The sequence below is a fragment of the Microcebus murinus genome, chromosome 1 (genome assembly GCF_040939455.1).
Source record: "Microcebus murinus isolate Inina chromosome 1, M.murinus_Inina_mat1.0, whole genome shotgun sequence".
Classification (NCBI taxonomy): Eukaryota; Metazoa; Chordata; class Mammalia; order Primates; family Cheirogaleidae; genus Microcebus; species Microcebus murinus.
Genome location: NC_134104.1, coordinates 44,259,199 through 44,283,937, shown reverse-complemented (window position 1 = coordinate 44,283,937; position 24,739 = coordinate 44,259,199). Strand labels below are relative to the sequence as shown.

Sequence of the window (24,739 nt, the reverse complement as noted above, 5' to 3'; positions counted from 1 at the left end):
TTTCTTTTGTCTCTGATACTACTGGGGGAGGGGAAATAAATAGGTACAGCCTTTCTGAAAAGGAGTTTAGTAATAATAGATGTTAAAGTTGGAGAGAGAATATGCATGAATGGATAAATGAACAGACACATGAGCAGTACTATGCTTTTGTGTGTACACACATATATACATCATGTTCAATGATAACTGTAAACCCATGAGATAAATACTAATACTATTATTTTCATTTATCAGATATAGAAAGCTGAGGCATAGAGAGATGCCCTCCAAAGTGTTGTTAGTGGTTATTACCATGTGATAGGATTATATAAAGGTGAATACTTTTTTGTCTTTATGTTCTTCTAAATTGTTATAAAATTTATGGATTTTTAAGCATTTATAAACGGGGAAAATGGCAATAAGGCTGCCTTGAAATAAAAACTCACCTATATTGATGGGAGTAATATAAATTAACATAACTCTTTTGGAAAGCAACATGCCTCTAACTTCATTTCAGAGAATCTGACCTTAATAATCATTTTAAATATGGAAAAAACTATACATATGAACAAATCTATTGGATCATTATCTAAAATGTGGGAAAATTGGAAATTTAAATTTCCACAGTAAATAGTTGCGTAAATCCCTCAGATGAAATTATCTTAAGACATTAATGGTTCTAGCCCTATCACATTTTCCTGAGACGGTTAACTCCATCTTTTTTGGTATTTTCACACGTCCTTAGCGCTTTTCTGAGACTTCCCTACCTCACTGCTGTTCAAGTTTCCTCTGCACCTAAACCCTCTCCAGCATCCTGGCCCCCGTGTTGATGACCCACAAGACATACAGCATGTTTTCTATGTCTGTAAGGGAAGAAAATTCACTTGAGGGACTTTTCTTTCTCAAGTTACATCAGGTCAGTCTGAATGCAAGATAGAAAAATTGAACTTGGAAGCTGGGGAAAAAATTGTCTAAAACACAATGATATGTAGACTAGAAAATGATTTTTATCTTTATTATTCCATTGATGTGTAGGCCTGAGATTATTCTCAGAGCAAACTAGTTTCCCTGTTGATCCTAAAATTTTCAACAAAAATTGTCACTTATGTATAAGGTTAGTTATTTAGTAATTAAGAAATCATAATGCTTTGGAGAATTATATCTTGAAAGAAAAGCTTTATGTATGAAATCTTATAGACAATGTTGGATATTTCAGAATTTGGAAGTTTTTTGTTTCACTTTGTTGCTTTGCTTTAACTGACAACTGTCAGTGTGAACTTAGGGTTAAATTGTTCTGTGGAATATGTTATTTATTACATATCTGATAGACATTAAAAGATAGAAGTTAGGCAGGCAATTAAATATATAAATCTAAAGTTCAAGGAAAAGGCTGCAGATGGAAGTTTAAGTTCATGAGTTGTGAGATCATATATATGTAAGGCCATGTAACCAGACATGATCACCTAAAGAGGTCTTAACCAGATGTCCAACAATCTTCAGAAGAAAATTTGAGGAGGTCTAAAAAAGGCTTGAGAAGTGTCTTGAGGCCAGGAATCTAGGGGGGCCTGAGGAACTCATGTTAAGAATATAACTGATTAACCATTGATTCATTGTGAGCCACTTGCCTGCATGAAATGTTTTAAGTTACTCTTTTATTTAATAGTTCTTTGGTTTTAAAGAGTATACATGTGTTTCACAGGAAATTGATCTTCATAAGGTCAGTGATGCCTCCACTGTTTTATCTTTTGAATCATTTGAACAGTTATTACTTGGCATTTATTTTTTTTCTCCAGAATCATGTGATTTTTAACCATTAAACATTCTAGTCATTATTATAAACTAATTTAATACCCAGTTTGGTATATTATTCTGATTCTGTTGTCTACATTGCAAATATTACTGACTGACTTCATGAGAGTCACACAAAATATCTGCTTTTCTTTCATTCCTAGGCAAATACTGTGGTCTCGGGTTGCAAATGAACCATTCGATTGAATCCAAAAGCAATGAAATGACTGTGCTGTTCATGAGTGGAATCCATGTCTCTGGAAGAGGATTTTTGGCCTCATATGCAGTTGTAGATAAGCAAGGTAATTTTCACCTTATACAGTGGTTCCCACATTTTGCAATTTCTAACAGCAAAAATGGAATGTTTCTTTAATTACCTGTTATCTGAAGTCGGAATAGAGCAGAAAGACTGAGCAGTTAATAACACATATATAAATTTGACAAATAAAATTAGAGCAGTTTCAGAATTCCAGAAATTAAAAGTGTATTAACTTTTATATAAAGTCTATATTTAATACTTCCCTCCCTTTGCTGATTTTTTACTTTTATAAAATTGGAACACTAACTATAATAACTTTCTAAAAATTTATGAATTATTGAAATGTATCATATCAGTTTAAAGCTTTATTATCCACAGTTTACTATTACATAGTTCTGTGTTAAAGACCATATTACCATTCTTTTCAAAGAATAGTCTCATATCACCAGTAGTACCCTGGGAAGTCCTGAGATAATACAAAATAAACAGGAGGTATTTTCTGAATTGCTAATATGTAGAGTATGAAGAGGGGAAAAATCAAAAGCAAAACTATTAAGTAGAATGAAATCCCAAATTTACCTGAATCTCTAAGATAAAATACAAGAACTGTATGAAATCTCTCACATGTTTTGGCTGCTGTGGCATGTGTTCATTCCCCCTCCCCACCCACCCACATTAGGGGTACTGTGATAAGAAAGTTTAGGAAGTATTGCTGGTCTAATAATATATCAAAACAATCATTTAAATTAGAAAATAGGTGATTATTTTTACATTAAGCAATGAATTAACTAAGTTGACTGTGTAAAATTAAAAATCAGCTTTTACTTTATATTTTATAAATGAGAAAATTATCAAGAATTTTCTGGGTGTGAGAATTTGGGGCACTTGGAATGACTAAGGGCAAAGCAAGCTATTCCTCCTCAGCTATATAGGTTTGAGATAAACACCACGTTTTGTTAAAAGTTTCACGTAGAACGTGGTAGAGTAGAGAGCTGTTCTGTATGAAGAGGGAGGACTCTGCTTTCACTTAGTTTATAAGCTATAGAACAAGATGGGAAGGCTAATAAAATCCCTCAGAGTGAATGAGAAAGAAAACTCTTTTGCATGGAATAATGGAAAGAAAAGAACTGGAAACATTATGCTAAATGAACAATTAATATATTTGACAGAGCCAGGAGAACTAAGGCAATGTGAAGTTGTGGAGAGGACACTAGGTAGCCCTGGAATCTAAGCCTGTCTCTGCCTCATGCTAGCTGGGCGATTTCTGGCCAGTGGTCTTCCCTCCGTGAGTTGTGTCTGTGACTGGGTTAGTTGTGAGGACTGACTCTGATAATACTTGTGTAGCGGCTGGAGACACATGCCCTGGCAGGCGCACACGAGGTTAGTTTCTTCCCCTTCCACACGCACATGCACATGTTCCCCCACCACCAAAGGGATAATGTAGAGAACACAGGTGAGATGACAATGAAGTCTTAGGTTACAGGTGAGAGGACAGAAAATAATTAATTTGTTTCCTATTCTCTTTGAGTTTCTTGGTCTTAATATACGCTTAAATTATTTATTTTGATTTATATTTTCTGTTTTCTCTCTTTGTTCTTTATCAATATGAAGGTTCTGGAAAATATTCTGTCTTTAAAAAAAAAGATTCTTGCATTAAATATTTAAATTATGGGGCTTTTTGAGCCACAGAAACCTGAATGTCCTGTATTAAAGTTACCTAAGAATTGACAGAGATCTCAGATAACAAAATCAGTATGTTATAGACTTACAAACTTTTATGCCAAATTTCAAAAGGCCGTGTCACTCACTGTTTCAGGTGACTTTTAGCTTCCATAGGTTTTTGAAATATCCACCTTAATCAGGAAATTCTTGATAATAACACTTTTCAAAGTCATAATTATCTTCGGAAATCCTCAATTCACAGCTTTTTTCTAAAGTCTTATTTATTCTTTTTTTTTTTTTTTTTGCATGCCTTATCCCATTCATCAAGCATTAGTTTTATTTGAACTAGAGTAAACTGGTTAAACTATATTCAGAGCACTAGTTAAATTTCTTATACTTCTTGGGTGGCCTTTCAGTCACAATTTCTCTTAACGACTCATTCATTTGAAGGCTGGTTGGCTTTGGTTGAGATCCTCCGTGTGTTTCCATCCAGGAAACTTAGCTGCCACAATGAATTCCATGAATATTTTCAAGGAACATAACTACATGTCCCAGCTTAGAAGTCTAGTTGAAGATTTAAGAGTATTTGGGAATAAAAAGATGGTGAAAAATCTTGCTTCAACAGCTACCTTGTTTGTAACATTTCACAAAGACTTGTTAATGTTAGAGTGAACATTGTTGATAGAGTCATGTTTTTGTGTAAGATAAATTTTCATTACCTTGTGCAAGAGCCCATTGCAAAATTATATTCCCTTGATGCATTATTTCCTCCTCTCTGCTTGGTACTAGGGAAACAGCAGTATATGAGACAGACAGGGTGCCTTCATGGGGCTCACACAACAGCATTGGAAAAAGACATTAAACCAATGGTTACTTAATTGCAATTATGATATAAGTATGATGAAAGAATCATGCAAATGAAAAGAAGCCAGAGGTATTCAGGGAGTGGAAGAATGATAAAGAGCAGAGCTTTCCTGAGTAAGTCACTTTTAAGCTGAGAACTGAAGGATTAATTGGAGGTTCCAGTCAGACAAGGAAGGAAGAACAGTCTAGGGAAGAGAACACAGGTGCAAAGGCCTTATGGTGGGAAGGAGCTTTGGGGGAACTGGAGAAAAGGCCAGTGTAGCTAGAATGAGTGGGGGGCTGAGTAGGGCTCAAGTAGGGCTTCAAGTCCTTATTCTGAACCTTATAGAAAATGTAAGGGTTGGAGCTTTTTGCTAAGAGTGTCTGGAAGCTGTTAGAGCAGAGTAATGTGGGACTGGATTTCTGGTTTTGTTTACTTGTTTTTACAGTTTTCCTTGCTCTGTGAAGAGTCGGTTGAGGCAAAGAATAAATGTAGGGAAGCCCATTAAGAGGCAGTTAGAGAAGATCAGGTCAGAGATCACTGAATTAAGAGGTCTCATTAACTCTCCAGAGCTTTGCCAGTTTTAAAAGACTTTGGAATCAGACATATCTTCTACAAGGAAACATTTCAAAGAATTAGGATTCATCCTGCTGGATTTTAAGTTGCAATAACTTAGACATAAGGAAGCCCTCTTTGATGAAGCTCTGAACTATTATAATGCTTGTGTCTAGGACATGGTATCCAGTGTCTTCCAATTTTGTTTCAAGTTTTTATTAAACTTTTTTATAAAGCTATATGAATTTTTTTTCTCTCTGGTTTTAATGATCGTTGAACAGGAGTGTCCAGCCTTTTTCATTACCAGTTAGATATCTCTTTTCACTTTCACCTGTAAATCTCATTTTTGAAAGACTGTATTTGAATTAATGAAAGGAAAAGTTCTCATTTCCCCATTGGGTAGCAAGTAAAGATGCATATAAATATGAATTAAGACTTCTACAATTTATGAGAGGACTAGTATTTCCACTCCAAGTTGATACAATCCCATCAAATTCCAGCTTGACTTTCTGAAAAATTAAAGATGTATGTGGACTTTTGAGGTATCTTGGACATTCATAGTAGTAACCACTATTTAGAAATTCTATAAAGAGAATCTCCTATGATCTTATTGAGAGAGGCTGAACCAACTACTCAGTGGTCCAAACTTGGTAACTCAGATCTCTTAATCTAGTAATAATAAATGCTACTGACATTTCATTCTAAAAAGTAGATTTAAAACAGCATTTACCATTGGACTCGAAAAATAAAATGAGTTTAGTATATGAGTGAACTAAATTCCTATTTTTGATTCTTTATTCAATGATGGTCAGTTTCTAGGAAGACCTCAACATTTCTCTGATGATTTTGGATGATGATTTTTTTAAGTTGCTCTAGTTATAGAACAGTGAAATCAGAAGACATATCTATTAATACATTTATATGAAAGCTTCAAGTCCTTCAAGGCAGTATTTATTTGTATGCACCATAATTGAGATGCATGTGTGTACATGCATGATTAGAAAGTGGTAATCCTGGTTTTCTTTTTGAAGAATGTGAAATCAACATTTAAAAGGCAATGGAAAGCCTCATTAGTTTAGATTTTACCAATCCAAAATTTTGTAATATTCAATCTGAAGTTTGCCTTCATGTTTTGGAGAAAAATAGCAACTAGTTTAAAATTGATATAAAATGACTCAATGTTGATATTAACATACTTCCTAATTGGAATTCATAAACAACTTATTCATTCATTGCCTGATGTCCCTTAGAATCTGATGACAGTGCACTTACGACTTGTGAACAGCTGAGCCTGGAAAATATTCCCATTTGACAGGGATATTGTGGCTATATGGTGGATTATTTTTAGAATTAACACCAATACTGTAAAAATTTTCTGATTGCTACATTCTTTGACCACATTTTTTTGCAAATATTTTCCATTTCTTTCATCAGATTACATTAACTTGTAAATGAAACATAGGGCTGAATAGAGAATTCCTTTCTCATTGAGTCCAAATTTCTGCAACTGTTAAATTTTTTTCTTCATGGAATGTTTTTGGTTTTGAAAATAAAGTATGAATTCCTTAGTTTCTTACTGTCTTAACTGTACAGTAAGACAGTAAACATATTTATAGAATATATTTTGAGTACTACACTTAGCTAGGTTTCTAGTTGTAATTTTTATATTGTGATCCAAATTTTTGTTATTGTATCTGGCAAACATTTTAAAACTCTTATACTATTAAACTAATCTTAGTAAGATTTTATTAATGAGGGCCGGGCGCAGTGGTTCATGCCTGTAATCCTAGTACTCTGGGAGGCCGAGGCAGGTGGATTGTTTGAGCTCAGGAGTTCCAGACCAGCCTGAGCAAGAGCGAGATCCCATCTCTACTCAAAAAATAGAAAGAAATTAGCTGGACAACTAAAAGTATATATGTAAAAAATTAGCCGGGCATGGTGGTGCATGCCTGTAGTCCCAGCTACTCGGGAGGCTGAGGCAGTAGGATTGCTTGAGCCCAGGAGTTTCAGGTTGCTGTGAGCTAGGCTGATGCCGCCACAGCACTCTAGCTGGGCAACAGAGTGAGACTCTTTCTCAAAAAAAAAAAAAAAAAAAAAAGATTTTATTAATGAAGTTTCAGTCTACATTGATATCTTTAGATATGCCCATATTTACACACAAATGAATTTGTGTAATGTTTGTGTGAATACTATAATTAACATGCAGAAAAGTATTTGTAGTTTGGTGTCCATTTGTAGATCAAAGGTGCTAATGAGCAAAGTGTTACCAATTTTGTAGAGAAAGAGAATTTAAAACAGAATTAATTTGTTAAGATGGTGTTACCCAAAAGAGGCAATTCAACTTACAAGATAGAGTTTATTACAAGCTGACATATAAACAACCTGAAGAGCACCTTAACAATTTTAGTGTTTTCTGTGTCTTTCATTTATTTAGTACATTAGGAGTTCTGTCTTGTGCTATGCAATGGCTATATCCTTCACCATCGATAAATACTAATGTGTTTATTAGTGTCCTAGGTACTGTGTAGGTCACAAAAGAATTGTGCTATATCTTATATTTACTTTTTAATATTGGAGATTTAGGTGTAGAAAGCATTTGACTTGATGTAGTTAACAATATGTTAACAATATAGCCTATCTCACTACTTGGGTTTTGCTTATACAACTGAGCCATGCATACATCATCCATAAGAAAACATTATTTTCATCTGAAAAAATTTTTCCTGAACTTGTACTGTGGACTCTGCTTCCATAGATGGCATTATAATACTTCTTAGAGAAACATAAAATTTATAAAAGGAGAGGAGAGGTAAAATACCTAGTATAGTATCTGGTACTTAGTAAATATTAGATAACTCAATCACAATACATTATGTTGTGCTATGTATGTGAATTTCTTTTAACAAAATTGCAGATTGTAGGCCAGGCGCAGTGGTTCTTGCCGGTAATCCTAGTACTCTGGGCGGCTGAGGCGGGGGTGGATCACTCAAGGTCAGGAGTTCGAGAGCAGCCTGAGCAAGAGCGAGACCCTGTCTGTACTAAAAATAGAAAGAAATTATCTGGACAACTAAAAATATTAAATTCAAAAAAATTGCAGATTGTACAAATCAATACCAGATTCTTATTATGGAAACAAGGAATTAGTCCTAAGATCACACAATAATAGTCAGGAGAATTTAGGGGCAAGGCTAGGCTTATCCTACATCCTGTAGCATTTGAACAAAGTATCTGCCCACATACTTACAAGGCAAGGTTACCGACAATGTGTGAATTATGAAAGCAAGACAACATGCTCCTTAAGGCTCTGGGAAATTGGTTATTTAAAGAGTTTTAGAGCAAATAAAGGAGAGGATTTGTAGACATACATTTCCTTGAGTCTTTCTATGTTTCCTTATTTCTAATAAATAAATATAGCAATTTAGGAGTAGTGTTTTATGCTTTCTTGAGTTAGAATAAATACAGGCACTCAGGCCTTACTTTAGAATTAAATGGATTTTTAAAAGAATGAAGTTAAGTGGCTTCAACACAGGAAAAATTATACCCCGCAGCTAATATAGTTGGTGCTGTACTGTTGTAAGTGTTGGACACTAACATTACTGAGAGTCTTTTTCAATTAAGAACACAAAACAGAGTATTAATTGGGGAAAAATCATAATATATTTCACAATCTTGCAGTCTCAGAAATAGCCAACACTGTCAATCAAAAATATGTCTAAGATAGTAACCAATGTGCTGATTTTTTAATTGATTTATTAACATACAAAATATCATATTTTCATGGTATTATGTATGGGTCAGCATAATTCATGTTTAAATAAATATTTCATGGAGGAGTTATAAAGTTCTTTAGTCTTTGCAGTTATGTGTTGGAAAATTTTTAAACAGTACTTTAAAAAAAACTGCTTATCAATTATGACTGATAGTGATACAGCTAAGTTTGTAGCTGTCTTAGAATATCTGATATTAGTGTGTTCATTAAGAAAGCTCTGGAATTTTTCATCCTGTTGTTGATTATTAGTTTGCCTTCATGTTTGTATTCTCTCATGCTCTTTCAAAGCCCCATGCGAGGCCGGCCTCCTCTAGAAAGCCTTTTAGGCTTAAGGAAGGAAGATAATGGGGAAGGATGGAAGCTCTTTTTATAGGGATTATGATTACACTCACTTTGCATTAGATCCTACTGTTGAGACTAGTGACACAGTAAATGCTGACTCTTTTTTGGGTTACACAAGGAAAAGAGAGAATGCCAGTCTGCCTCAGCAGAACCCCAAGGGCATTCTGCTTAGTACTGCTGTCACTCTCTCTTGTCCAGAGCACCAGAATGAAAAACATATACTTAGTATTTTGTGTTGTTATAGTCTTTTGTGTGTATTAAATGTTTGATTAAAATTACCAAAAAAATTATATGCAGAAGCTTTTAGTTAAAAATGTAGTAAATTATATACTGTCCTACACTTTGAACATATCACTGATTTTCTGGTATTATGGGACATATTAAAGTGGATCAAGCATGATAATTGAGTGCTTTATCAGTATTTATTATTATAATCTAAGTACATTACATATAATAAGTTAATCTTTTAAGTTGCTCAGTCCAAAAAGTTTAGAGTATCTTTGCCTCCTCTTTTTCCATCAGACTTCGTATCCATTTGCCACGTGTACATCTATCAGAATCTGACTACGTCATAACAGCTCCACTCTGGTTCAAGTTACCACCAGCTTTTACCCTAATTATGACAAGAAATTTCTTGCTGACTTTGTTTCCACTCTTTCCTCCCCTTCAGTCTAATCTCAATCCAGCATTCAATGTGATCATATTAAAAATAAAGTCCCATCTCTACCAAATGTTCTTGCCTCCCAGACCCTATGGGTTTTGGCTTCCCATGTCTTGCCTGACTTCATCACTTATTGTCTCCTTATTCACTGTGGCTGCAAACACACTGGGCATATTCCCACCCAGGGCTTTTCTTTGATTCCCACTGCCTAGTCTCAGATCCATATACCTCATACCTCACTTTCTCACCTATTCTAGAGTTTTATTCAAATGTCAGCTTTATAGTGAGGCCTAACCTGACCGCTCTACTCAAAATTGCAACTCCCTAACTTTCCTGACTTTCTTGCTCTCTTTATTTTTCTAAACTACTCATCATCTTCTCACACACTATGTGTTTTTCTCACTAATATTTATTTTCCCTTACCTCACACTGGAGGCACATTCCCCATATGCAGGAGTTTTTATCTGGTTGTTCTTTGTTCTATATCTGGTGCATAGAACAACTCCTAGTCATAATAGATGTTTATTAAATATTTGCTAAATGAATAAATGACCAAACTGCCAGCCCTGGCTCTTTATTAGGCTTTATTTCATGCATCAGTGCAGATGTGTTCTATAATGAAAGGAAATTGTTATTACTTCTATGATAGCTTCTTTTTCTTTATTTTTAAAAATTTTATAACAGCTTTATTGAGATATAATTCACACAACATACAATTCTCCTAAAGTATACAATTCATTAATTTTCTAGTATATTTAGAGTTGTGCAGTCATCATTACAGTCAATTTTGGAACATTTTTATCACACCAAAAGAAACTCTATAGTTAGTAACAGTTACTCCCCATTTCCCACCTCCTAGGTGACCACTAGTCTACTTTTTGTCTGTATAGATTTGCCTGTTCTGGATATTTCATATAACTAGTATAGTATATGGCATGGTATATGCTATATGGTATATATAGTATATGGTATTTTGTGACTGGCTTCTTTCAGTTAGCATGTTTTCATAGTTCATCCATGTTGTAGCACATACCAGTACTTCATTTCTTTTTAGGGCCAAATAATATTCCACTGCATGAATATACCACATTTTGTGTGTCCATTCACCAATTCACCAACATTTATACACACACATACCATGTTTCCCCGAAAATAAGACAGGGTCTTACATTTATTTTTCCTCAAGAAGACACCCTAGGGCTTATTTTCAGGGGATGTGTTATTTTCCTGTCAAAGCCTCAGCTTGCAGCACGCACAGGATGGCCAGGACCTGACAGGGGGAGCTGACCTTGTCTCTATATGTTGATGGAGCTGCCCACATCTTTCTGGTCACCTCTGGGATAGTAGCTGTCACGATGGGGCAGATGAGAAGGGCTGCTCATCTTCTTTATCGCTCCATGACAAAATGCATGGGTTGTGCAGATACACTGTGTAGCCACGCCCATCACTAGGTCTTATTTTCGGTGTGGGGCTTATATTGCACGCTTAGAGATCCTGCTAGGGCTTATTTTATGGGTAGGTCTTATTTTCAGGGAAACACGGTATGTTTTCAATTCTCTTGGATTTAACCTATCAAGTAGAATTACTTGATCATAAAAACTCTATGTTTAAGTTTTTAAGAAACTATTAAGCAATTTTTCAAAACAGTGGGACCATTTTACAGTTCCATTAGCAGTGTATGAGGGTTCCAAATTCTCCATATCCTTGCCAATGCTTGTTATCTGTCTTTTTGATTCTCACTATCCTAGTGGGTGTACAGTGGTTATATTTCATTGTGATTTTGATTTACATTTCCCTGATGGATAATGATGTTGAGCATCTTTCTGTGTGTTTGTTTACCATATATATATCTTCTATGGCTGTTCAGGTCCTTTGCCCATTTTTTAATTAGTTGATTTATCTTTTTAATGTCATATCATAATGTTCTTTATGAATTCTGGATACTAGACCCTTATGGTAATACAATTTGAAAATATTTTCTCCCATACTGTGGGCTTTCTTTTTCTTTTTTTTTAACTTAAAAATGCAAATTTTATTAAAAGTTTAATAACAAATGTGTTTATGTATATGTATGCCTTTACAAAGACAGAATTGAATCTTAGCCTATGTTATTCATTAATGGACATGCTAAGTTAGTGAAAGTAATAATAATGTATCAGTAATTAACTTTGAAATTATACAGTACTTGAAAATAAATTAACAGCCCTTTTTAAGTTTCAAAAAAGAACATTTTCCATTTTGACCTTTCTGCATTTGATTTTCTTGTGACTGTCAAATAGAATGCTTCACTTATCTGACATTGACAGTGACCCTGGTGTTCTATATACATGAATTTTCAAGGTGACTCAAGCACTAATACTTTCATGGTAATTATATTGCCATTTTTCGTCCCTCATTAAACAGATTACTGAAAGTGATTTTTAACCCTTTTTAGAGTCATGATCATGATAGAATGTATTTTCAGCCTAGACCCCTTCTAGACCCAATCTTTACACTTTAGCTTTTTAAATTACTATTACTGTTCTAATTAATTTAACGGCTCTTTCTGATTGGGAATGTAGTTAATGAGTCCTACTAATCATTTCCCCCATGATACTATCTTCATTCATTCACTCACTCATTCATGTATACAAATATTTATTAGGTACTTCATGCCAGGCACTGTTGTAGGCACCAAGTATGCACCAGTCACAAAGCAAGCAAGTTACCTCACTGGTTACCTAATGATTTTGCAACTTTCAAATTGCAGAATACACCAGAGAGAAACAGTTACAAAGCATCAAGCTAGTTGATCTTTACTTTAAGAGGTTTTTTGTTACATATACTTTTTCAGAAATGTTGTGGTCACAAATACATATAATTTACCATTTTAACCATTTGTAAATGTAGTTCTTTGGTATTAAGTACATGTACACTGTTGTTGTAACGGCTACCACCAATCCATCCCCAGAACTTTTTCATTACTAAAACTGTACCTAATGACACTAACTCCCCTGTCCTGCCTCTATATGTTCTTTTAATTTCCCCTAATTAGTGATAGGAGCCATGCTCTGTAATTTAAAACTGGTGCCTCAATTGCCGATGTGTCCATGCTCTCACATCTGAGGGGGGAGTAGGATAGTCATTTTGACATAATTTTGTGCCATAAATAATTCAGAACATGTAAGCTTGTTTTCCTTTAGTAAAATTTTAATATCTTTTGTTTAAAAAAAACTGACCTCCCTCTCTCATGTACTCTTGGTGGGAGTATAAATTTGCAAAGTTTTTCATTCCATTTATTTATGTATGTATTTGATTTTTGGAAAATACTTAAACCTTTTTCTCTTTCTTTCCGTTCTTTCTTTTCTTTTCTTTCTTTCTTTCTTTTCTTTCATTTCTGTTGCCCTGGCCTAGAGTGTAGTGGTGTCCTCATAGTTCACTGTAGCCTTCAACTCTTAGGCTCAAACCATCCTCCTGCCTTAGCCTGCCTCAGCCTCCCCAATAGCTGGGACCACAGGAGCATGCTACCATGCCGAGCTAATTTTTCTAATTTTTGTAGAGAAGACAAGGTCTCACTCTTGCTTAGGCTAGTCTTGAACTCCTGGCCTCAAGCAATCCTCCCACTTCTGCCTGCCAAAGTGCTAGGATTATAGGCATGAGCCACTGTGCCCAGCCTGCCTGTCTTTCTTGATAGTGTCCTTTGAAGGTCAAAAGTTTTTAATTTTATCTAGTTTTATTTAGCTGCTTGTGCTTTTGATGTCATATCTAAGAAACCACTGCAGGTTACAATTTACTTTTATATTTTCTTCTAAAAGTTTTATAGTTTTAGCTCTTAAGTTTAGATCTGCTTTGAGTTAATTTTTGTATGTAGAGTGAGGTAGGGTTTTAATTTCATTCTTTTGCATGAGGATATCCAGTTGTCTCAACATCATATGTGAAAAAGACTATTCTTCGCCTCCACTGAATTGTCTTGGCACTTTTGCTGAAAATCAGTTGACTGTAAATTTGAGGGTTTATTTCTAGGCTCTCAATTCTATTCCATTGACTCTCAATTCTATTTGACTGATTATAACAACTTCTTATACATGGGTATGAGAAGTCTCTGAGGGAGATGGCTTTTTTTTTTTTTTTCCTCTATTCATCTTGCCCAGACTGTGCAGGGAGCATAGTAGTAATAGCAGTTTTCTGGAAGGCTGTTTAATTGCATAAAGCTTTCAAGAGAGACACATTTTAAAGCTGCTTAATTCCCTGCTTAATTTGATGTTGTTTTCTTTGCCTTTATGGTGTTGTAAACCTCAAAGCATGTGATCATGGCTTGCTTTTTTGTCTTCAGTCTTCTTGGCTCTCCTTGTAGCTATCCATTTTGCATTCTTATTTTCCTCTTAAAGAGCTCTTTTGGAATTTGAAAGCAAGATCAGTGATTTGCACATTTGCATGGCATAATGTGGAGTTTCATCACTGCATGGACTTTGCAACCAAAGCTCCCGTTCTGGTCAAATACATCCATAGTTGACCAGCTTTCTGGCATGTGACCCCAAGATAATGGGGCCAGCTGGCAGTCATCTTGGGGTTTGGATGCCATATTGGACCACACACTACCTTTTCATCCTAGGCTATTAATCTTAAAAGTTCAGCTTCTAATCTTAGAAGTTGGAAATTCTTTTGTTGGAGCAGGAAAGTGGAAAATCAATTCTCATTGATGCTGTGCAAAGATTGAGAGGAGTAACTAGAGCATAGGTAATTTAGTTTGTTTGTCTGCTTTTCCCAGTTGGTCGGCGAGGTAGTAGTGAACCCATATTCAGACCTGTACCTCTTAAACTCCTAAAACTTAAATGTCATTCAAATGCCTATGGTGTATAGTTACCAATCTATATACTTGCTCTCAAAATACCACTTTCCTATTTGTATAACATAATTATTATGCTCTAGTTCTTTCAAGACACATTTCATTTGTATAATAAGCACAAAATTTCTTCATAATTGTAAAATAGAATGATTATACTGCACTTGCTGTGATAGCTATTAATTTAACAAATATTTACATACCATCAGTGATCTTGGAAGTATACTGTGTGCTATCTCCATGAGCATATTGGCCACCCTTGATAGACAGTTCTTTGGCCAACCATTTATATGTGAAATCACCTATTGTTGTGATTGCCTTCAGTCTTCTACCATGTTTTCCTCCCTATGGGTTAGTAAATAATTGGACTTAGCCAAACATGCTAACACTCAGAAACTTCTGTTCATCCATTAATTCAATAAATGTTCATTGAAAGCCTCCTGTACACCATCCATTGTGATTGCTGCTGGCAATATAAAGCTGAGGACAAACAGCCTCAGTCTCTGTCCCGGGACTACTAGGCATTATAGAATAGTGTTGTATATAACTCTATAATTACTACAACAAATCTGTCTTGCATGATACATGGCACTATGAGAACATATAATAGTCATCTGTTCATTAAAACACACAAACAAAACTTAAGTGCCTACCATGTACTAATGACTTGTGAAGGTAAGGGACAGATTCTGTGAGGAAGTGACAGTTAAGGTGAAGGTGAGGTCTTCGAGAAGAGTCAGCTAGGCTCAGGGGGAGTGGGAAAGCCTTCCAGACCAAGAGTGCCTGGAGGGACCAAAGGAAGGCTAGAGTGGCGAGGAGCCACCGAGGGTACACAGGGGACTGGAGAGTTAGGCGAGGCAGGCACTTCAAGATCCTGTGGGCTGAGTTGAAGGCTTTGCTTTTTATCTTAAGAACATCATTGAAAAAATTTTTGACCAAAAGCCACCTTTTACATAGCCTATAAACTAGGTTTTAATTAGAGGCAGGGTAGCTCTTATTCAGATGTATTGATTTCTAGGTAGAGAATGTTAAATTTTACAAGTTTTGTTTTCTTCAGAGTAGTGCTTCTCCACTTTAAGAAATTCCTTGGAAGACTCGTTAAAACAGATTTTTGGGTCCCACCTCCAGAGATTCTGTAAATCTGGACTGGGTTTAAGAATTTGAATTTCTACCAAGATCCCAGAAGGTGCTGATGCTGCCGGTCCTGTCTGTGAACCAGATTCTGAGTAGCAATTAGTGAGAGTCACAAAATTAACTCACCTTTTTTTGGTCATTGTTTGCGTTGGGTATAAACGGCAAAGAATCATTTTTAGTTATATAGTAACCAAGAAATATTTTTTCTTTGTGTTTTGGGAGCTACATTTTACACAAGCCACTTTAAGGCTGTAAATATTACTTACCTGTGCATGTTCTATATGTATTATATGTGACTTCATGAAGTGATGTGGTAGTAAATATTAATAGTATTGAGGAGACATAGCTATAGAAATAAAGAAACTTAAAATCAGACATTGTGAGCTACAAAAATCTGTAAAATTTTTAGTACCACCTTGAGATGCTGTTGAGATTTGGAAAATTAGAACAATACAGTTTGGGATCAGTCATGGTGGCTCATGCCTGTAATCCTAGCACTTTGGGAGGATAAGGCTTGAGGATCGCTTGAGGCCAGGAGTTTGATACCAGCCTGGACAACATAAGCAAGAACCTGTCTCTACAAAAAAATAAATAATAATAATAAGCCACAGCTGTAGTCCCAGCTACTCAGGAGACTGAGGCAGAAGGATCACTTGGGCCCAGGAGTTCAAGGCTATAGTGAGCTATGATCATGCCACTGAACTCTGACCTGTCAGAGCAAGACCCTGTCTCTAAAAATAATAATAATAATAATGAATATAAATTTTTTGAAAAGAACAGTATGATATGAGATTCTGAAACACTTGGTGTTTCAGCAAGAGTAAATCTGTGTATTAATTGAATCAGTTTTTTTTTATTATTTTTGTTTTTCTAGATCTGATTACTTGTTTGGACACTGCATCCAATTTTTTGGAGCCTGAGTTCAGGTATGAACCCATTTGTGACCTTTTCCTTGCTTAAATCTTATTCTTCCACTTCTACATTCTCACTCTGTAAACACTTAAAACTAATGCATATATGGTATGACATATAATCCCTGTTCCAAGATTCCAATAAATTAGAGCTTACGTAAAGCCATTTAGTTGCTACATTTAAATTTTGCTTTCATTGTAGCATTCAGATCTTCTCCAAAATGAAAGTGTAATTTTAATATGTTTTAAAAGTAGAACTGGGTTGCTCTTCAAAATCTGGTAAAACTGCTAATAAAAGTAGAAAAGCTTTTCTCAAAAAAAGGGAACAGGACAGTTTTGGCTTTTATAGAATGCTTCACTGTTCTTACCAAAGTAGCATTTCTGCTACTGTTTCTCCACTTTGTTCCTTCGTCTCTTGCCTGGATTAAGATTAACTTCTAACTGATTTCCCATTTCTAACATTTGCTGCTTTATTCTGCCATTCACACTGCTATTCTTTTCTAAAATATATATCTAATCATTTCCCTACTTAAAGATCTTGAGAAACTCCTTATTATGATTAAAAAGTTGTCCAGATTCCTTAACCTGGTCTTCAGAGTCCTTTAAAAGTAGTCCGTGGCCCATTTTTCCATTCTCTTCTGATTTTCTCCATGCTGAAATGGCTCTAGATTATTTACACTGCCCTGAGCTCTCAGAGCTTTTACCTAGAATCGCTCTGTTCCACTCTGCTTGGCAAAATCATTCTCATCTTTTAAGACCCATCTCACTAACCTCCTCCCAACTCACTACTGCTGCCTTCCTAAGAACTTTAAATTTGTTTTCAAAGATGGTTCTCTCCATGTAGGAAGGGTGCCCTCTTCAGCATTTGAGGGAAACCTCATCAGCTGGGGTAACCTTGGCCCCGGGGTATGGTAGGCAGCCCTGCCACAGCGCCAGCTGCCCTCACTCCTCTCTCCAGCTCCACCATCACCACCCAAATCCAGGCTCCTGTCACCCCAATCTGGGGCTGCCACACTCTCTGCCTGACGTGTCCCAGCTTCCACTCATGATTCTTTACGATCTCTTTGCTTCCTTAGAGCCAGAATAATCTTTTTAAAGAATCGGATTATGTTTGTAAGCCCTGAGAATCCTTTACTGTCCTCCTATTTTTACTTAGAAATATATTCCAGACTCCTCGCCATAGTCCACTAGGCCTCGGCATGATCCGGCCCCTGCCTTTCTCTCCCGCTGAGCTTACCTTAGCTCGCTGCAGTCTACTTGCACTACCATCCTCACCTACGCCCACAGCCCAAGGCCCTCCCGCCTCATGGGCGTGCTCGTCCTTCTGGTTGGCGTGCATTTCCCACCACTTGTTCCCGTGACATCCGTGAGCTCTCTGCTGAGGCTTCACTTCCTCAGAGCCCGTCCCTGACTGGGGCGGTGCAGAGTTCCGTGTGAGAGCACACACTCTGGGGCCCATCCGCCACCTGCCAGCTGTGTGGCCTGAGCATACAGTTCCTCAGTTTCCTTATCTGTAAAATGAGGACAATAATAATACCTCCCACGTAGGGTTCTTGTGGGGATTACCTGAAGCACTTGGGATGCTGCCTGGCAATTCAGTAAGTTTACCGAATGATTATATTGCTTTTAGTGAGTTAGGTTTCTCCCAGTTTTTTCCAAGTGCCTTTTCTTCATAACAGAATCAAAATCTAATTCTTTATGTAAATATTGGTTTAATGTCTTCTTCTACCACTGGAATATAAATTCAGTGAGGACAGGGGCCATATTTGGTTGACCTTTGGGAACCCAGTACTTAGCACAGCCCAACACTCAGTAGATAACATAATAGACATTCAAATAAATATGTTGTGTGTGAGTGAGTGAATAAATGAATGAACCTTTTTACATGCCACTTAAATTCGATCAATAGGTTGATAAAATATATTATGGTTTAACCACAAAATAGATTATTACGTACCTATTAAAATATGTCTACCATTCTACCATTCATTGTGAAGTAAAGCAATGAAAATGATAAGTAGACTGTATAGGTACAGATACGTTATCTATGTATGGATGGGAGAAGGTCTGAAAGGGCTTTTTAGAAATGGTGGTTCTTTCAGGGTAATGAAGATTATGATATTTACATTGAACTGAAAAGGCTGTATGTGATATTTGGGGCGGGGAGATATTCCCCTCCAGAAAGTACGGCATTATAAAACTTTTCACTTGTTTTTATTTCAGTAAGTACTGCCCAGCTGGTTGTCTGCTTCCTTTTGCTGAGATATCTGGAACAATTCCTCATGGATATAGAGATGTAAGTTAGTTATAGACTTATTTTAAAGTTGTGATAACTTTATTAAAATATTAAAAATAACTTTATTTTTTTAGAACTCCAGAATAGTCAGACATATATCTAATATGTATCTTTATCTTTTTGGTTTTCAGAAGTTACTTATTAGTAAAACATAATATTCTATTCTTTTTCTTCTACTAAAAATCTATTGTGTTACAGTACCAGTAATCTATAATTATGATAAAACTACTCAGGTCAACTGATTTCTTGAGGAAGTAGAAGTGTCTTGTTTATGAATTACCAAGAAAAAAATTTAAAACTAATCTTTTCTTTTTCCTTCCCTTAAGTCCTCGCCACTCTGCATGGCTGGTGTGCACGCAGGAGTGGTGTCAAACATTTTGGGTGGCCAAATCAGCGTTGTTATTAGTAAAGGTATCCCATACTATGAAAGTTCTTTGGCTAACAACATCACATCTGTCGTGTAAGTATACACACGCTATCTTATATATCCATATATATATATATGTGCTATTTATAATAAGCCTGCTGCTGGGTGGTGGTGGGCTAGAGACTGGCTAGCTCTCAGCAGTATTACTGTCAATTGTGTTCATGACATCACATTTAGGCAATAAGCACTCACATTCGTGTGTGCTTGATATCTGATTATTTTGAAGAGTACAGGCAGTGTTACACTACTTTAGCTTGTTCTTCAAAAAGGTAGTCATTTGAAAGAGTGATTTATTTATTTCTTTTCTAAGTGTTGAAAAAGTCTGGAGTAAGAGTCTAGAACTTTGTTGCCAAATCCTTACTTTATTTCAAAGATCAGAAGACATAACTGCTTTGTTCCTTATAGCCCGTGTGACTCCAGATGGATTGAGCATAATTGAAATACTTTGAATATAAATTAAAAGTTCACATAAAAACATTATAAGTATTATTATGAATATTCCTCTCATTCCACGAGAATATTTTAAGAACATATATTCATGGTATCTACAGTGTTCTACTATTTTACAAAATACAGACCAGGCATCAAAAGCAGAAGTTGAAACAGTAAATATAAATGCAGTATCAGCAGTCTGTTTTTGTAAATCTTGATATGCTCAATCCTGCAGACAATGCTAAGCCTTATTGAAACCAGCTTCTCTTCAGAGGTCCTAGGCCAGAGAATGATCTATACCCAGGACAGTATATATTGGGAGTCAGTAAACTTATTCTGTAAAGATCCAGCTAGTAAATATCTTAGGCTTTACGGGCCATGTGTCTCTGTCACTTATTCTTTTTTTGTTTGTTTTATTTACAACTCTTTACCATGTAAAAATCATTCTTAGCTCATTGGCCATACAAAGCAGGCCATGCATGGAGTGTCATTCATTCCTGGTGTCTTTTGGTTTCTTCTAGATGATATTATTTTGAATCTTTCATTCCTTTCCCATTTTACCTTTAGAAAGAATTTTTTTCGATGTCAATTCTTTCTTTCATACTTTAAAAAAACTGGGTAGCCTGCATCCTCTTGTAACAGTTTGGATGTTGTGCTAAAGGCAGGGTATACACTGATGATTTGATTTCTCCAAGTTCCTTGGACCTGGCACATGGTGAACTATCCACTTGTCTTGCCCCTCCGTGCTCATCAACTCACCCATTCTGCCCATTACTTTGAAATCCAATGTCATGTTGCATTCCAATACTGAAACTTGTTCTTAGACGTGTTGATTTCCTTTAAAAAAGTGCAATCTCTCTATTAATAGCCAATTGTTCTTCTGTTTGTTCCCGGAAACTTGAGCCTCATTTTCTGAGAATTACACCTTTTAGTGTACTTTCCCCAAAAGCAGTTGCCACAGAAAAATTTTAAGAATCAATTTATTTAATGAAATAAAATAGTGAGAGATTGACAATAAACAATGAATAAATAAATTATGAAAAAGAAATAAGTACATATTAAAGGTTACATGGACACATTTGCACAAACATGTGAAACTGGGTACTTGTAGCGAAAATTGTCTATGCTGCTTCCAGATGTTGTCCTGCTTAGAAATGAGACGTTTTATCTAGGAGCAATATCAGTTGTCTAATTTATAGCCACGGAATCTTCTTAGTTCTTTAAACAGTAGTGGGGGGAATCCAAATCAGAAGAAAAACTTTCACTAAGGTAAATACAAAAAGTCATGTTATGCGAATATCCTCAAAAAACCTCTCTGTCTTTCAGGGGACACTTATCTACAAGCCTTTTTACATTTAAGACAAGTGGTAAGCCTTTCATGGACTTTATAACTTTATTTTTTATATAATAGTTAGTACTTTTTAAACATTGTATGTCAAACACTATCAATTGCTGTTTTTTTTGTACTTTCTTACGTGGTTGTCATAACAACACTATGAGATAAGATAGATACCTAATAATATTATGAATAAAATAAATTGAAGGTTTTTTATTAATTGGGAAATGATTACGTAAGCAAGGAAGCTTCCTTAGAAAAATGACTTTTAGGCCGGATGCAGTGGCTCAGACCTGTAATCCTAGAACTATGGGAGGCCAAGGCAGGAGGATCGCTCAAGGTCAGGAGTTTGAAACCAGCCTGAGCAAGAGTGAGACCCCCATCTCTACTAAAAATAGAAAGAAATTAATTGGCCAACTAAAACTATATAGAAAAAATTAGCTGGGCATGGTGGTACATGCCTGTAGTCCCAGCTACTTAGGAGGCTGAGGCAGAAGGATCACTGGGCCCAAGAGTTTGAGGTTGCTGTGAGCTAGGCTAATGCCACGACAGTCTAGCCAGGGCAACAGAGTGAGACTCTGTCTCAAAAAAAAAAAAAAAGAAAAGAAAAATGACTTTTGAACTTGTCTGAAGAAGTAATTAATCCATTCAACCAGAAAATATTTAGTGAGTGCTGCCTTTTATGTGGCAGGCACTGTTTGGTGCTAGTGTTACACTAGTGAGTAAAATAATCAAACTCCTGCCTTCCTGAAGTTTATATGCTGGTAGTGAGAGATTGGCAATAAACGATGAATAAATAAATTATTATTTATAATGTACTGTTTATGATAAAAGATGCAGAAAAATAAAGTGAGGAAGGAGGATAGGAAATGCAGGAGAACTGGATTTAAGTTTTAAGTAGGATCAGGGAAGGCCTCATAGACAATGTGACATAGGACCAAAAACCTGTAGGAGGTAAAGGAATGAAATGCCCACTTATCTGAGGAGAGGGTAGTATATCTCCATTAAGCTGACAGTTATTGCTTGTGAATGAGTATGTTTGTAGGGTTCCTAATGATACACAAAGACATGCCCAAGAAACACTGCCTAGTTTTGAGATTTCTTAGTTACAATATATTATTAGCATAATGTATGTTAATTAAAGGAACTATAGGAAGTTTTCAGCGAGCAGGTCTATATAGGTTTTAAATTTATATCTGGAAACCAAATTACTTTCTTCTTTGTTTCAGGTTGTTATGGAACGCTGGGAATGGAATCTGGTGTGATTGCCGATCCTCAGATAACAGCATCATCTGTGCTGGAGTGGACTGACCACACAGGGCAAGAGAACAGTTGGAAACCTGAAAAAGCTAGACTGAAAAAACCTGGACCTCCTTGGGCTGCTTTTGCCACTGATGAATATCAGTGGTTACAAATAGATCTGAATAAAGAAAAGAAGATAACAGGTTAAGAGAGAGAATTTTGGGGAACAATTTATAATACTGCTTTTATTTGGAAAACTGGTGACATCTTAGATTTTCAGAAAAAATTCGGTCACTGAAAATTTGATTATTAGGTTTTCCTCACTGGTGTTAGTATTGCTGGAGATAGTTTTATAAAACATGACAGAGAAGAGGACTTGGTTGGTATTTAATTCTTAATTTCTTTTATTTCTCATTATAGTAAGACTTTTAAGGTAGTGTTTCAGTAAAGGGATCTTGAGACCCCTGAAATAACCATCTCTTATGGTCATTAAGAGAAATTTATGCTAAAGGAGTCCATTTTAAGTACAATAAGTAATTTTCCACATGTGCTGAATATAAATGTAATTTAGAGAATTTTAGCAAATAAATGTCAGAATCATTGGTTTGGATTGGTTTAGATAACTTTCTTAAGAGATTTATTTTGCTTAGGTACTGTAAAAACTACTAGTAATCATCTTTAATCTGTTCCTTCCCAGGAATTCATTCTTTTTTTTTTTGAGACAGGGTCTTGCTCTGTTGCCCAGGCTGGAGTGCAGTGGTGTGATTATAGTTCACTATAGCCTCAAATACCTGGGTTCAAGGTGATCCTCCTGCCTTAGCCTCCCAAGTAGCTAGGACTATAGGTGCGTGCCACCACGTCCGGCTAATTTTCTTTTTTAAATTTTTTGTAGAGACAAGGTCTTGCTGTGTTGCCAAGACTGGTCTTGAACTCCTGACCTCAAGTGATTGTTTTGCCTCGACCTCCCATAGTGCTGGGATTACAGGCATGAGCTGCTGTGCCCAGCCCCAGGAAGTCATTGTTACTCAGTACTTGAAATGTACTTTACAATGATAAGAACACAAGCTGCCAAAATAGAACAGTTTTCTTTTTTCTTTATGTACACCCATAATTTTTCTGTTTCTACAAGAGAGCAAACCCAAGGATTTACTATTATGATGAAAACTTGTACTTAGATGTGGAAATGAGTCATAAGCAGAAATCTTTGAACAGTATATATCAGGTGTTTATGCTTTGATGCTGAACAAACTTTGGGAATCAGACTAATTCCATTAGTGCAATAATGAAAGCTAACTCTTTATTCTCCAGGCATTATAACCACTGGATCCACCATGGTAGAGCACAATTACTATGTATCTGCCTACAAAATTCTGTACAGTGATGATGGGCAGAAATGGACTGTGTACAGAGAGCCTGGTGTGGAACAGGATAAGGTAAAATGAATACCAAAGTATTTTTAAAAACATATTTTAAAGTGGCCTTTACCGAAAGTCACAGAAGTTAAATATCATTTTGTCTTGCACTGCCCTCTTATGGTTATTTTAGGTAGTGTTAGTTATATTATTAACTGTGGTTAGAAAATTCTCAGTAGTTCTAGGTCCCTTTTGGTGATTTTAAGGGTAAGTAATTTCCTGACTTTTGTCACTATATTTTCAACTGAATTATGTAAGACACTTTAATAAAGTTAAAAATGGAACTTGTAATTTCTTGTCTTTATAAAGCTTTCCTTATCAGTTCACCAGGTGATGAAGAGCCTTTGTTCCCAGATTTCTACTCTTTAGGCAATAGTTACAAAAGACCAAAAAGCTGAAGCCAAAATACATTAAATTATACGATGTTATAGACTTGGAAAGTCTTTTAAGATCATCTTACCAACTTTCGTCTTAGAAAGCTTACGCTTTTTTCCTACCTGAAGAATTTTTTTTACTAATGGTAATTATGAAATCTTTGTTTTTGTTAGCAAAAAAATTATGAAGATGCCGGGATGAGCCAGAGGAGATGATAAGGTGTGGAGAGTAGGCAGAGGTGGATCTCATCCAGAAGTTTATCCTTGTGATCCACCAGAAAGATCTTTATTTGTATTTTTTTATTTTTTTTGAGACAGAGTCTCTCTTTGTTGCCTGGGCTAGAGTGCTGTGGCATCAGCCTGTCTCACAGCAACCTCTAACTCCTGGGCTCAAGCAATCCTACTGCCTCAGCCTCCCGAGTAGCTGGGACTACAGGCATGCACCTGGCTAATTTTTTCTATATATATTAGTTGGCCAATTAATTTCTTTCTAT

General features: G+C 35.9%; 1 protein-coding gene across 1 annotated transcript in view; it reads left to right on the top strand.

The window, feature by feature from the left end:
- The window catches only part of DCBLD2 (discoidin, CUB and LCCL domain containing 2), a 79,314-nt gene that overhangs the window by 36,249 nt on the left and 18,326 nt on the right, over window positions 1-24,739 (top strand). The window contains exons 3-9 of the mRNA XM_012743082.3: window positions 1,932-2,069; window positions 16,690-16,741; window positions 18,950-19,022; window positions 19,349-19,482; window positions 21,208-21,248; window positions 22,447-22,662; window positions 23,768-23,892. Of these exons, the coding sequence (XP_012598536.2) occupies window positions 1,932-2,069; window positions 16,690-16,741; window positions 18,950-19,022; window positions 19,349-19,482; window positions 21,208-21,248; window positions 22,447-22,662; window positions 23,768-23,892 (779 nt within the window). The remainder of the gene's footprint in view (window positions 1-1,931; window positions 2,070-16,689; window positions 16,742-18,949; window positions 19,023-19,348; window positions 19,483-21,207; window positions 21,249-22,446; window positions 22,663-23,767; window positions 23,893-24,739) is intronic.